At 32.4% G+C, this 14,332-nt stretch overlaps 1 protein-coding gene across 1 annotated transcript in view; it reads right to left on the bottom strand.

Annotated features, from left to right (window-relative positions):
• Window positions 1-14,332, bottom strand: part of LOC102887144 (ubiquitin-conjugating enzyme E2 E2) — a 256,130-nt gene that overhangs the window by 230,656 nt on the left and 11,142 nt on the right. Inside the window, exon 3 of the mRNA XM_006907301.3 lies at window positions 11,552-11,602. Coding sequence (XP_006907363.2) covers window positions 11,552-11,602 — 51 coding nt within the window. The remainder of the gene's footprint in view (window positions 1-11,551; window positions 11,603-14,332) is intronic.

The raw sequence follows: 14,332 nt of genomic DNA, 5'->3' as shown, positions 1-14,332 counted from the left end.
TCCTGTTCTACCTGAGTGAAGGGGGTCTGACTCCCAAACCCATATAGTTCTACTTCCGCAGATTCTAGACCATCTTTCCCTGACTTGGCAGGCTCAGGCTCATGCCAGCACCCCTCTTACAAATCCATCCTCCTACTACCAGCCCGCCTAGAATCCGAAGACTGCACATATTGGGCTCCATTTGTTTGCTAATTTGAGCCTAAAACCAAAATGTCTATGTTTAAAGCAATAAGCAATTTTGCCATTCGTCAGAAACTCTACCCTAGGGCAAGGGTTTTCCTCCAGCACCTGCAGCTGAATTTGTCACTTTCTTCCAGTTCACCATTTGTATTCAGGTCTCAGACCATTCTGCTCTGATACATTAGGCCACAGAATTTTGCCCTAGGCTACAGAAATGACAGTTATCTTTTTCTAATGTTGAAGAAAAGTTTTAATATAAATGACATAAATGTCTCTATATCAGTAAGATCATATATGAAACAAGTATGTGTAAAGAGCGGTGGTAGTTTCTTTAATTTTCTTTTAATCCTAAAATTTCTTGACTCATGGAACATTCATGTAAGAAGTAACACATCCCAAATGAACCATAAGGATGCAAATATTTTTTCTAGAACCAAAGGGAGGAAGGGGAAGCCAATGAGGATTCCAAACACTTTGTTACATAGTTTAATAGACTTGAAGGTATGAATACTGACCAAATGAACATTTGAAAGATTTGCATTACACAATTAACTCGTTTTTGTTGGTATTAACAGTAATATTTCTATTTCTTGACTAAATCAGATAAGTTTATGAAACAACATTTAATCTTGGACCTATCAATTGAGGAATATTATTTATGTGCCTAAACCCCACACCAGGCTCTTATTTCTTTGTGTTGTTCATATATAATCCTTTTCTTATAAATTTAAAAGCCTCATTTATTAATTCAGATATGAAACTGATAACAAACAAGCTGCTTCAAATAGTCAGGCCAATAAACTATATAAATTACATACCATAGGCTCCAAAAGGGCAAAAAAGAGAGGAAAAATGAGTCACAATCTATGGATGAAGAAGACAAAAACTGATAAAAATATACATCATTTGCGCAGGGTCTAACAACTTGGAAATACCATTCTAACTTAACATCTGGCACCAGAAAAACCTCTGAAATAAGCAAACAGGTTCATTTTTAATTCCTCCAGAGATGGGGCACGTGTTTGCTCCTGAAGTCACCCATTATTTCTCTGGATAGCTCTGACTGAAGACGAAGCCCTTATATCAAGAAGAAAATGGTTTACTTCTAATTTAACACAGTAGTGCTAGTTCTACTCCCTGAAATCACATAGAATAAGATTAATCTCTCTTCCATTTAAGGCTCTGAAAACAGTTAAACACAGTTATTATTACCCCCTCATGTTTCCAGACAAAATAACTCCAATTCCTTTCAAATGTACTTCATGATCACAAATAATTCCAAATTTTCTTTGTTTATATTAATTGTACCTAAATTTTCTAAGTGTATAAAATGCATCCATTTTCTCAATGAAATAACACACTGAACTATCAGAACTGAATGCTACTCCTGTCTTTCTCATTGAACTGTATGTCTTGGGAAAGTCCCATTTTCTCTCTGGGCTGGAGAAGAGTGCCAAACCATAATCTTTCCAGTTTCAATATCCTATGAATCTATCTAAAAATAATTTGCAATATCACTTTCATTTTGTTAAGAAGTTAAAAATAATTATTTAACCAACTTATAATATTAATATTTACAAGGGCCTAAAAATAATATTTACAAGTCCCTGACTTTTAGACTATAATGGTGGTTAGTGGGAAGGGAGTGGGAAGACAAATAAATACATAACTACAAGTATGTAGTCATGTATGTATATACTTATGCAGAATAATTACATAACTAAAAGCATAATTTAAAAAGGGCAAAATGGCCTGGTAGTTTACTCTTACCTGAAACTGAAATAAAGCATAAATTTAAGCTTGAGAAGTCATTATTTTTCCAGATCTGTGCTGTGCAATACAAGTCACTAGTCACATATGGCTATCTAAATTTAAATTAAAGTAAAAGTAGAAATTCATTTACTCAGTTAGACTAGCCTCCTTTCATGTACTAAGTAACTGCACGTGGCTAGTAGCTAGTAGCTACTGCGTTGGACGACACAGATATAGAACACTTTCATCGCAACAGAAAGTTCCACTGAGGCAGGGCTGTTCTAGATCGATTCATCTATTTTGCAAATTGAAGAAAGCATGGCGAAGTCTCAAAACACTGAGGCTCTAAAGTCTGAAACACCAAGATTGAAATCCTAGTTGTGCCACCTACTTGCTGTGTGACCTTGGACAAGTTACGTAATTTCTCTAAGCCTGTCTATAATACTGTAGTCACTGAATGCTGAGATTTGAAATATAGTGGTTATAGAAAGAGCTCTCACTCAGTGGGTTAAACAGGTTAAACAGCTGTAATATGAAGCATCAGAAGAACTGACAACAGTGGGAGATAGGAGAGGAGAGGCACTGGATTCTAGGTAGAGGGAAGAGCAGGTGCCAAGGCAGGAACCTTGGCTCTGGTATGAGACTTCTAGCTCTCCTTTAGGTCGTTTCGAATTATTGCTAGGCTTCATCTTCCACAAAGGCAAGAGTGGAGAAAGAGAGAGTCTATCTGCTATACATCTATCTCTCAATTTACACGGTATTTTATTTTTTACATGAGTTTTTTTTATATGCAGTAAATATCGTCCCCGTTTAAGCGGACTTTTTATATGTGGTTTCCACTTACACAGTCTCATTTTATGTGGTTCTTTTTCGTTTCCATCATTGGTGATTACTCTTTCTATAAAATAATAGCTTAATTCAGTAATGTAAAAAAACTAATACTCACTAACACACAATTATCACCGGAACATTTGAAAATTGTTGCGCTGAGATTGGTAACAGCTGAAACTAATTTAACAAAATGTTAAATCACCGGATAGATAGCTGTAGGAATTGACATACCAGTTGCGTCATAATTCAATTAAAGATACTTGTAACATATGCATATTACTTTGTAATTACATCACTAGCACTTAAAGATAACACATCGTAACTAAGTGTAAGTAAACACAAGTAACCAATATTATATAAACTGTTTTCACTTGTAACAATTTTAAGAGACATATCTATAGAGATAAAAAAATCAATTTTTCAATATCGACGAATTTATGAAAACTTAGCAAAAGATGGGATCCAAAAACATAAACACAAATAATGAAACTGAAGTAGTACTTCTAAACATGTCGAACAATGATGATAGTGACTTTGTACCAATTAAGAAGAGAAGGATGATTGCTTTAGATTATGACACAGACACCAACAGCAAATAAAATTTATTTTGGTTTTTCTGAATTTTCATTAGCATATTTTTGTGAAAATATGTGAAGTAAATATTTTTATACTTATATCAGCCTATTTATATCTTTTCTTACTTGTGGACCGGACCCTTTTTAAGTGGTTTTCTTCTGCATTAAAAAAGATGAAAAGAAAAAAGATGCATGGAACAGATAATCCACGTAAATCAAGGGATGGGTGTATACTGGAACAGAAAATCTATTTTAGCTTATGGTTTTGCCTGGGTCTGTTATACATTTTAGAATAATGTGTTGCCTCTATACAAATATAGATTTAGATATACCTTTAAAGGCATCCCAGTAAATGCCTAAAGTATGTAAATATTCTAAATAGTTATAAATGAACATTTACAAAAGAAAAACATATCAAAAAGCAAACTCTTACAGCACAGATTTAAAAATCAAAATTTTTCATTGTTCTCAAAATAAAATATACTAACAAAAGTTTTACTTGTTATTTGCAATACCATTTAGTTGATAAAAGATATTTAAGTCAATGAATGTAATCATAACTATAAAGAAATGCTTCGGGTGTGCTAAAAAATACAGTTTTCAGGACATCTTAAAAGGTAAAACTGCTTATGGAATTAAAATATTACATGTTAGAAAGTATGACACTTTCTATTTAAAATATGACACTTTCTATCTAAAGTGTTTAAGTAATAAGTCTGAAATAATAACCAGTTATAAAACTCGGCAAACTAAAACAAGAGATAAAATGTTCTGTTGCTATTATAAAATATAATCCCAGTGTGATCGTTTAATATGTTTTTTTTCGGACACATTCATGTACTGTTTTTAAAGCAACAAAGAATAGAAAAAAAGAAATAATATATCAAAGACCACAAGTAATGGGCACTAAACTCACTTTATCACTTAACATTTTCTTTTATTATGATATAAACATTCTTAAATCTATGGTTAAAGGCAGATGTAAAATAATAACATTTTGAAATAAGAAAGTAAGGAATGTTTCTGGTGATTTTATTAAGATAGTATGTCTTCCTCAAGTGCAGCTTTGAAGTAAAAGTACATGACAGCAAACAATTACAACTGAAGTTCTCCATCTAAAGTAATAGCCCCTTAAGGTTCTATGTAAGTTGTACCTCAGGAGAAAAGTCAGCCTCAAGGTAAACGCAAAAAGAAAAATTGCACACATACTCTTGGCAGTAATGAAGGAGTGCACCTTAAATATTATATAAAAAGATAGAAAAATGAGAAAAACAAGCCTGAAATTTTGAAATGCCAATGGAACATAAGGTAAGACCATGCTTTCTCATTCCCTGTCACACTGTGTACATACTCCAACTCTTCAGCAATCCAACCTGCAGGGGATATTCCAAACAATTCTTTAGCTGTTCTAACCACTTTGTGGATCTCATATGTTATTTTAAGACCTTTTTGTCTTTGTAAAGTCCATGCAAAACCACTCAATACTTCGGCAACAGAGTAAAAAGAAAAAAAAAAAAAAAAAGGGTGAATAAAAAATATTCTTCAATTACCTGTACTAAGGAAAGGAGAAATGGATATGAATAATCCAGTATCTTATATAACATAACTTTTATCATGTTAATGACTCTTCATAAGAGGCATTCCAACATTCTGCTAACCAATATACATTTACATCACCTTTCGGTTATTCATACTGTTTATATACTAATAATCTGCCTTGCTCCAAAAAGACACTGAGGCAACTTAAAAATTTTATGTAGTATAAAAGTACAAAATGAAGATATCAATATAATAATGGGAGAAAGATTAAGAAAATAAAAAAAGTTAAGATTTCTACACAAAATGCAGGTAAATTACTAAAGTCGAAAAGTTAAATAAGGGTATTAGCTTCCAGATGACTAAAGTAAAAAGATCAATTTTAAGATTCACAGAAGTCATAGATATTGGGAGTTTCTACCAATAAATAGCACCATCATTCTCCTAGTCTTCGTTTTCTAAGTATCTATGTTATCTGTATCAATTAGTTGTAACCTCATCTTTAAGGTTTAGGAACTACACTTGTGTTATCTTCTAGCACAGATCTAATATTAAGCCCTCAACAAATACTAAAGTGAATTGTAGGATAACATGACCTAGAATCAAATTGAGTAACAGGGTCAATTTGGCATTCAGAGAGTAGATATCTGCAAACTGAGTCAGGAATTGTCAAATGTAAAGAAATCCTTTACTTGGACAAGTGCCAATAATAATATTAACGTATATACGCAAACACACACACAAGGGAGTGTGGTAGAAATCACTATATTCAAAAAATTAGTTTTTAAAAGGTTCCATCTAAATATTGTCTCATGGAATTCAGTAATACAAGCCAAATAGTACAAATGATATTTTGGATTACTTTGCATGCTGATTTATTTTTTCCTTAACTGAATCATAAATAGCCACAAATGTAATTTTGAATAAATGTATTTATCTAGTTACATGTGAAAAAAATAAAGGATTAAAGATCAGGAAACCTGGGTTTAAATCCAAATCAACCATTCCTACTTGTGCAACCCTGGGCAAGTTACTTAACCCCAGGAGTCTCACTGAGTTTGAAAAGACTAAACAACATCATATATAAAAATCCTTGAAAATCTACAAAAACTGCTATATAAATATTACTACAATGACCAAAGTAGGAAAACAACTAGTGACAATAATTAGATATTTGCACCAATGGCTCTTTATAGAGATCAGACCTATGTAATCACTGTCCCCAATTTCTATCTCAATGCATTCTTTTTCCATCAATATAATCTGGGAAATACATTTTCTTCTATTAAATGTCTCTCATAACAGTAAGGTGAGACAATGCTTAGGTATATTTCCAGTCATGGCCAATTCTATACTGGGAGTGCCTTAACTAATTCGTTAAGACAATGAAAAGTAAATCAGTTAGAGAATTTATAGTTTTCTGATTCAAAATTTACTACAAAGCTACAGAAAGCAAGACTATGTGGCACTGGCATAATGACAGACATAGAGATCAATGGAATAAAATTAGAAGCTGAGAAATAAACCTTCACATTTATAATCCATTCATTTCTCAACACAGATGTCAAGAAAATTCAACGGGGGAAATGGTCTTTTCAGCAAATGGTGATGAGATAATTGGATATCCACAAGAAAAAGAATGAAGTTGGACCTCTATCTCACACCATACACAAAACAGATCAGAGACCAAAATATAAAAACTAAAACTAAAAACTCTCATTAGAAAAATATAAGTGTTAAGTCTTTGGAGTCTTGGATTAGACAATGGTTTCTTAGAAATGACACCAAATGTACAAGCAAGAAAATAATAAACTGAACTTCACCAAAATTTAAAACTTTTGTGCTTAAAAGTTCAAATGAAGAAAGTGAAAAACTATCCACAGAATGAGAGAATATATTTGCAAACCATATATCTGATATAAGACTTGTATCCAAAATAAAGAACAATTACAACTCCACAACAAAAAGAAAACTCAATTTAAAAATGGACAAAGGATTTGAACAGACATTTCTTCAAAAAAGATATAAAAATAGTCAATAAGCATATGAAAAGATGGTAGTTATCATCGTTATCCATCATGTAATGCAAATCAAAACCATAATGGCATACTGCTTCACATCTAATCGAATGGCTATTATCAAAAAGACAGACAATAACAATTGCCAAAGCTGTGGAGAAATTGGAACTGTCCACTATGCTACAAGAAAGAAGACAGTCACAAAAGACCACATGTTGTATGATTCCATTTATGCAAAATATCTAGAATAGGCAAATCCATAGAGTCAGAAAGTAGACTGATGGTTGCCTAGGGCTGGGTGGTGGGAGAAAGGAGAGAAAATGAGGAAGCACTGACTGCTAGAAAATATAGTGTATCTTTTGGGAGTGATAAATATGTTGCAAAATTGATTGTGATGATGACACAATTCTGTGACTATACTAAACACCACTGAATTTTACACTTTACATTTCAATAAAGCTGTTACAATTTTTTTAAAGTACAGCAGAGCCTGTGTTCAATGAATGTAGATCTTTGAAACACGGCAATAAAAAGTGAAAACCACTAGTATAAGTGAATTATATCCTCCTTTTTAGTATTTCTTCCTTTACTTGTTCAATTACTACATCAAAAATAAAAATCAAAACTAATCATTTTACTGTAGACTCTACTTTCACAAAGCAGTAGGGATTGCTGTCCTATGTCCATGCTCACAAAGCTAATGCATACTTGGGCAATATCAGATCATACTAGAATCTGAATTTAGCATCTCTGTAATACAAAGGAACAAGTTATACTTTGGATGAAAATATTTTTCATTTTAATTTTGGAGATTTTTATAGTAAGCTGACAGTTTCCCACTAGCTTCAAGGAAATATAAATGAATACACTAGCACATCACCTATGCATTAACAATTTATGAAGAATCTTCAAGGTCACAACACAGTCATTTACAAGAGGCAACAATCCTATCCGTTAGAGCTCTGTAAAGGTATAGCATGAATTTTACCCACTCAATCCAGCTAAGCTGGTTTGTAAGGCAATGAGATAGTGAGCAATTCTAGCCATCACCCAGCACCTACAATCCAGCTGTCAGTATGAACACATTTATGAATCTGCAGAGACTTCACAATGAGCCCTTGCCAATGTTATGGGTCAAGTATGTTACCCATCATAGGAGCTGAGGCCAAGCAAAATATATTCTACTATTTATACAAAACAAGTATATAACCAAATTTCACACAAATTATGTATAATTTTCTATGCCTATGGCCCTACAGACCCTATGATTTCATGGACAGAAACTTCTTTCTTAGATGTATATTAAAGTTTTGTTTTTAAACATTAATTCTTATGTTGTAATGTTTTTAAAAACTCATGATTTAACACAGCTTTAAAAAAAAACCTGTGTTGTTACATTTTTACTTCGAGGACAACAAAAAAAGTGAAAAGAAAACTGAAAGATTTACAGGCATGTGTTCCCTATAAGAAGACACGATTCAACCTATTATCCAAAGTATTTTGTGTATACTCTTTAAAAATAATATTTAGGCTCATTCGAAACCTGAAAAAGATTTAAATACTACAGTAGCTGTCTCTAAAAATTCCTTGCGTAAACTTACCTATCTACACTGAGTGATGTAATTCAGGGAGACTTTATATTTCCAACAAGTTCAAATGACAGACTTGCAGAATACTTAAACACTGTTCCTTCAATACAATTCCAAGAATTGCTTCACTGGGCATCACATAAGATATGCACCAAAATTCAGAAATCTCATCTCTAACTTGACATACACACAGAACTGGGTTGTACTAGTCTGTTAAGTTTCCAGAAAATAAAAATAAACTACGCTCTAAATGGAATGCAACATCCACCCACTCCCACCAAGACAACAGATAAAATCCTTCTCCACTCCGACTGCCTCAACAGGTAAACCCACAGATGTTTTCCTCACACATAATCTTTATCTGTGAAAACAAGCTAACAACTATCCAAGCAACCAAAAGACAGAGTTTTGAGAGGTATGTGTACTGGGAAAGGTAATATATAAAAGGAATACTAGGGAAATAGGATTTTGACTCCTCCTATTAGGCAGATAGCTTTAATTTACTATATTTCTATAATTCCTTATAGCCATTAGGACCCACATGAACTTTATGCCAAAAATAAGCCAAACTAAAATCATGCTCTAACTTCTCTTTCTGAAGATAGTAACCACATTTTCACTGAAATATAGGTAGGCACATTTACTATAAACTACAATCAAATATCTGACACCAAACAATCACAGTAATACACTTAACAAGTACACTGAACATCTATATTAAGTAGCACAAGCAAACAGGGAACACAGAACTAGTCACCACTTCCGAATCATCCACAGCATAGAGAATCCTTTGCTTGCCAAAGAGGAGCACCACATACATGAAGAGACTAGACAAGATCTTTATCTCTGCCTGATCCAGTCCAATCAACTACTTTGGGACCAATAAAAGGAGCCAAAGCCACTGTACCATAGACCTCAGCCTTGCTTCTAAAGTAACCTTACTGGCTATCCAATCGTCATACTATTAAATGGATTTCCTTGCAAATTCCTGTAAGCAAACGAATTGACCAAAGTAGGTACCACGTTTTCCTGTATTTCACTTTACTGGGCTTCACAGATTTTGTGGGGTTTTGTTGTTGTTTTTTTTAAATTGAAGGCAAGACTCTCCACAAGCAAAGGGACTGACTGGCTACAGTGGTCTAGAACCAAACCTGCAATATCTTCAAGGTATGCCTGAATCTTGCTACAATGCCATATGGCAATTTTATCTCAATAAAACCGGGGCAGTGCGGGCGGGGGGAGTGGAATTCAACAAAGTATGTATCTTTCCTGAAACTGTCTGAAGAGCTTATTATGCATAACATCACATTTAAATATATTTTATTTATAAAGAGCTTACATAACCAGTAATAATATCATTAACTAAGGCTCAACATAAATCTGCAAATTTCAGATAACACTATAAACGTTTCTTTTTTACTTTAAATAGAACTATGGTTTAATTATTTTATTTAAATAATAACCATTACGTAATTTCTTTTCCTCAGACTCATAAGTTTTCATGCATATTTACAATATATTGGTTTAAGTTAAATTAGTATCTGCAATAAATCAAAGCTAAATTAGACTAATGTATTAGAAAGTAATACATATGATAGCAAAGTTGCAATCTAACCATCACATTTTATGTGGATTTCATCTATCGAAAATGAGACTAAAGCTCTTTAAAACAAATTAGTTGCCAATAATTTTTTGAAATTTAAGCAAGTATATAAATTAAGTTCATATATTTACCATTTCGATTGTAAAAAGGTTAAAAAAATAATGTATGTGGTAAAATAGAGCTTATTTAAAAGCAGAGATTCAAACTATTAAAGCAAACACTATCCTAAGAAACAAGGAATTTTAGGTTTAATTCAAACTGAAGTTTTTCTGTAAATCGATCCATTTACATGAATTGGCCACCAAAGCCTAAAGAAAGATATGCAATCTGAAACAGGCTTAAATGTAACAAAAACTCTTACTGCTAAACAGTTTTACCAAAGAAATGTGTTTTATTTGAGTGAAACATCCTTTGAACATTACTTTAAGTTTATATACTATTTATGACTCTCGTGTAAAGAAACATACCAACATAATAAACCTTATTAGAATTTTTCCTACACAAAATAGTTGTCGACTAGACAACTATCAATATATCCATCTGTGAAAATTTCACTTTCATTAATAACTATAGTTGCTATCTTCACTTTCAGATAAAAACAGATCAGTAAAATCAGAAATCATACCAAACAATAAATTCTACCTGCATTCAATATTGGAAACATTTTCCTGCAATCTGCCCTCCCACCTTCAATCCATGAGACTACCAATTTGAACTATAAAAACTCCATATTGGCGTGGTTCCAACACTGACCTCAGATCAAAACAGAAAGAAATGTCTGAAAATAGCCAAACAGCCATCTTCCAAGTACTGCAACAGACCCAAGATGCAGTATAAAGCTGGAGGTTGTTTTTCTCCTCTTCTTCTATGTATTTGTAGATCATTAATCATTTCCAGGCAAGTATTTTTACTTCCTATAAGTAAACTCTGACCAGAAAATTGATGACATGTGGTCATAAATGAGTATTTTAAATTTAACATCATTGCCTCTAATCACCTATTTTCAATCCCAACTGATTACTATAAGAAATTATGTAAATCAGGAAGAACAGTTTAATGTTACAGCACTTTTAAAAATCAATTTGCAGCAAGATAACAATTGAATAATTATCAAAAAGCAAATATTTTAGCCACACTGTTATTCTATCATGAAAAAAATCATTTAAGACTCCAATACAGCTTTTACTAAAAAATAATTATATCTGTTACCCTAAAATTTCATTATCTTATTGTTATTGTATTACCCTATTTCTGGCAACTCCACTCTACTACTATAAACATACTTGCTAAATATTCCATTTATGCACAGAAACAACAACTACTGCTGCCTTCCACAGTCATTTAAATCTAAACCACAATGATGTTTTTACTAATAAACAGACTACAACAATAGTTACACACCAGAATAGCAGTTCAATTATGACTTCTGTAAAAGATAAAAATAAATAAAAATCCACAAGTACTTACCTACAGTTGGGAGGAGGGTCCAACGTAATTTCTGCAAGTTCCTTCTGAATTCTTTAAAATAAAGACAAAAAAAGTTATGTTAAAATGTCTTCACTCTCTTAATATGTCATTAAAATATTAAACCTTTACACTAATATTTCCCATTTGCATGTTTTTAATTTGAAATATTAATGTATAAATCATGTTGTATAATGTTGTATAAAACAAAGTCTTAATTTCTGTCATGATTTTGAAAAACTACAAAGTGTAACAAGATTGGCCATTATTCAGTGCATATAGCCTATGGAAGCAATACTGTGACTTAAAATTTCATTAAACTATTGATAACTTCTGGCTTAAAATGGAAACGTTTGCTAGATTATCTATGGATCATTCCAACTTTTGATTTGCACTAGAATATCCCCACACAGAATAAAAAGATGATCATATTAAATTAAATCCAAGCATCCTGACTGATTCAATCAATTGAAGAAACAATTATCAGGATGTCATTCCAACACCTGAAACTGCTATCAAAATATATATGGTATTCCTCCCTGAAACCTCTAGGTTGGAGCAGGTTGAGGCTTTCAAGTTTGACATTGTTCCTTCTGCTAAGACTATCATAATATGTGAATAATCATTTTAATGTCGTTACATGAACTTCATGCAAAGAAAAAAAGAGAACTTTTTTTAAACCTACTTTTGTTCTCATGTGTTATTTTCAACTTTGACTTTTAACTGCATCTAACCCCGGATATATACATACACAAAGGTTAACAGTGCTATATTGTTTTGTCAGACAATACTTAGCAAGATCTTAACTATCATTCATGCATTAAGCCAAGCTTTGTTAAAAAAAAAATTCTCAAAAGCATTTCTTCTCCTTTGGTTTTTAAACATGAGATTTACTAATTGCTCCATGCCTACTGTCTGGTAATCACTGTAATAGTATATGGACAATAGCTGACTAAAGTACCTTAAAAACAAAAATTTGAACAAAAAACATATATTCTCAGTTTAATTCTAAGGTTTTTTTCAAAACAACAAATGGAACTATCAGAATAGATAAAACTCCTCCAAAAGGACTGGCACCAACTTCCTAAGGGAACTGCACGCTACTAATATAACTTTCACTTCTCTAAGCCATGTGATTCAAGGCCGGGAAGGCATTAAAGTAGAACAAGGCCAATAAATTCAAAGCCAAGAAAACTTTCATTTTAATTCTGCCATGCCATTAACTGAGAGTCCTTGGGTAAACAGACTGTTCACACCTGCTCTCTCGTTTACCCTCAACTTTCTGTCCTATAAAATGAAGAGGTTAACTAGGACAAATTCCATTATCTCTTTTATCTTTAAAACATATGATTTCCTTCTAATATGGATTCTATGATGTTTATATGCATATAAAGTACAAATGGCCCACAATTAAATGAGAGACGTCTCAAAGATCTGATATAGGAGAACACCTTTATAGATTTCACGGAAAAATGTAAACTAGGCACTTGAAAACTAAATGGTAAGTCCAGGTTAAAGAGAGAAAACCGAGCACACATATTCACTTCCCACTCCTGCAGGACCCCACCTAGTGGGAGAAGATACAGGAAATTTAAAAAGGAATAATCAGCAAAGATAAGGAGGTGATCATCAATGAATGGGAAGTTTCAGTTTATTTCTGGAAGACAAAGTGGATGCGTGTAAATTAAACAGGTTGAGATGGCCAAGAGGGGGCTGCAAAGTGCATAAAGATAGAATAAAGACACATTATTCGAGGAGGAAAACAAAGAAAGGCAACCAGAAATCCCAGAAGAAAAGCACTTCTGTAAGAAAATCATAGATCAAATATGAAGGTAACTAAAAAGTAAAATAATTTTAATCAAGTAACAAATGTTAAGGAAAAGAAGAGATCTGATATATTTTGCCTAAATGTTGACTCACTGAGTAGTCTAGAGATCGTGACATTAGACTTGTAGGAAACCTAATCCTAACAATATTTAAATATTCAAATATAGTAAATGTTCAGACAATTTATTAATCTTATAAATAAAGCAGAGAAGATAGGTTGTAGTAACACTACACAATGTAAATGTCATTAATCTTAAAGATGTAAAATTAAGTGTAGCTAATAGAAATAAGCAAAAAGTGGATAGAGGATGGGTGTGAGTAGACAGAAGAATGAAGATATTACTATCCCCATTTTACAAAGTAGGGATCTAATAAATACTTTTGAAATTTAAAGGAATAAGAAATGGTGGCTTAAATATATTTAGTTTAGAAAGACAACCAATATTTTTTTTTAACGTAACTATCATTAACTGAGAGAAGGGAAAAGAGTATGTAAACAAGCTACATTCTCAAATTTCACAGCAAAAAGTCAAAAGATATTATTTATGTTAACAATTTAACAACTAGATGTAAGTATATTGTTTAGAGTTCTACAGAAAACCAATAGAAGGACTAAAATCAGAGACAGCTAAAAGAATTTGTTCAAGGGAATAAAATTTGGATAGGAAGGGTGTTTGGACAGAAAACTATTGCTTTCCATCAGAAATGTCCCTGTACTACTTAATTTGTTACCAGAACATGAATAACTTTTACAAGTTATTTTTAAACTAAGAGGACCAAAAGAAAAAGTATTCAAAAGAGCATGCTTTAACTGTCAAAGAACACTATTTTTAACATAAAAGAACTTCATTGGGATCTCTCAAATAAGTCATCTTGCTTTATACTTATACTGTCCCTTTTGGCTTAAAGAAATTGATATATCATAATTTTCTGCCATAGAATTCTATTGGAACTTGA

The sequence above is a fragment of the Pteropus alecto genome, unplaced genomic scaffold (assembly GCF_000325575.1).
Source record: "Pteropus alecto unplaced genomic scaffold, ASM32557v1 scaffold92, whole genome shotgun sequence".
Lineage (NCBI taxonomy): Eukaryota > Metazoa > Chordata > Mammalia > Chiroptera > Pteropodidae > Pteropus > Pteropus alecto.
This window is presented reverse-complemented; position numbering and strand designations above follow the sequence as displayed.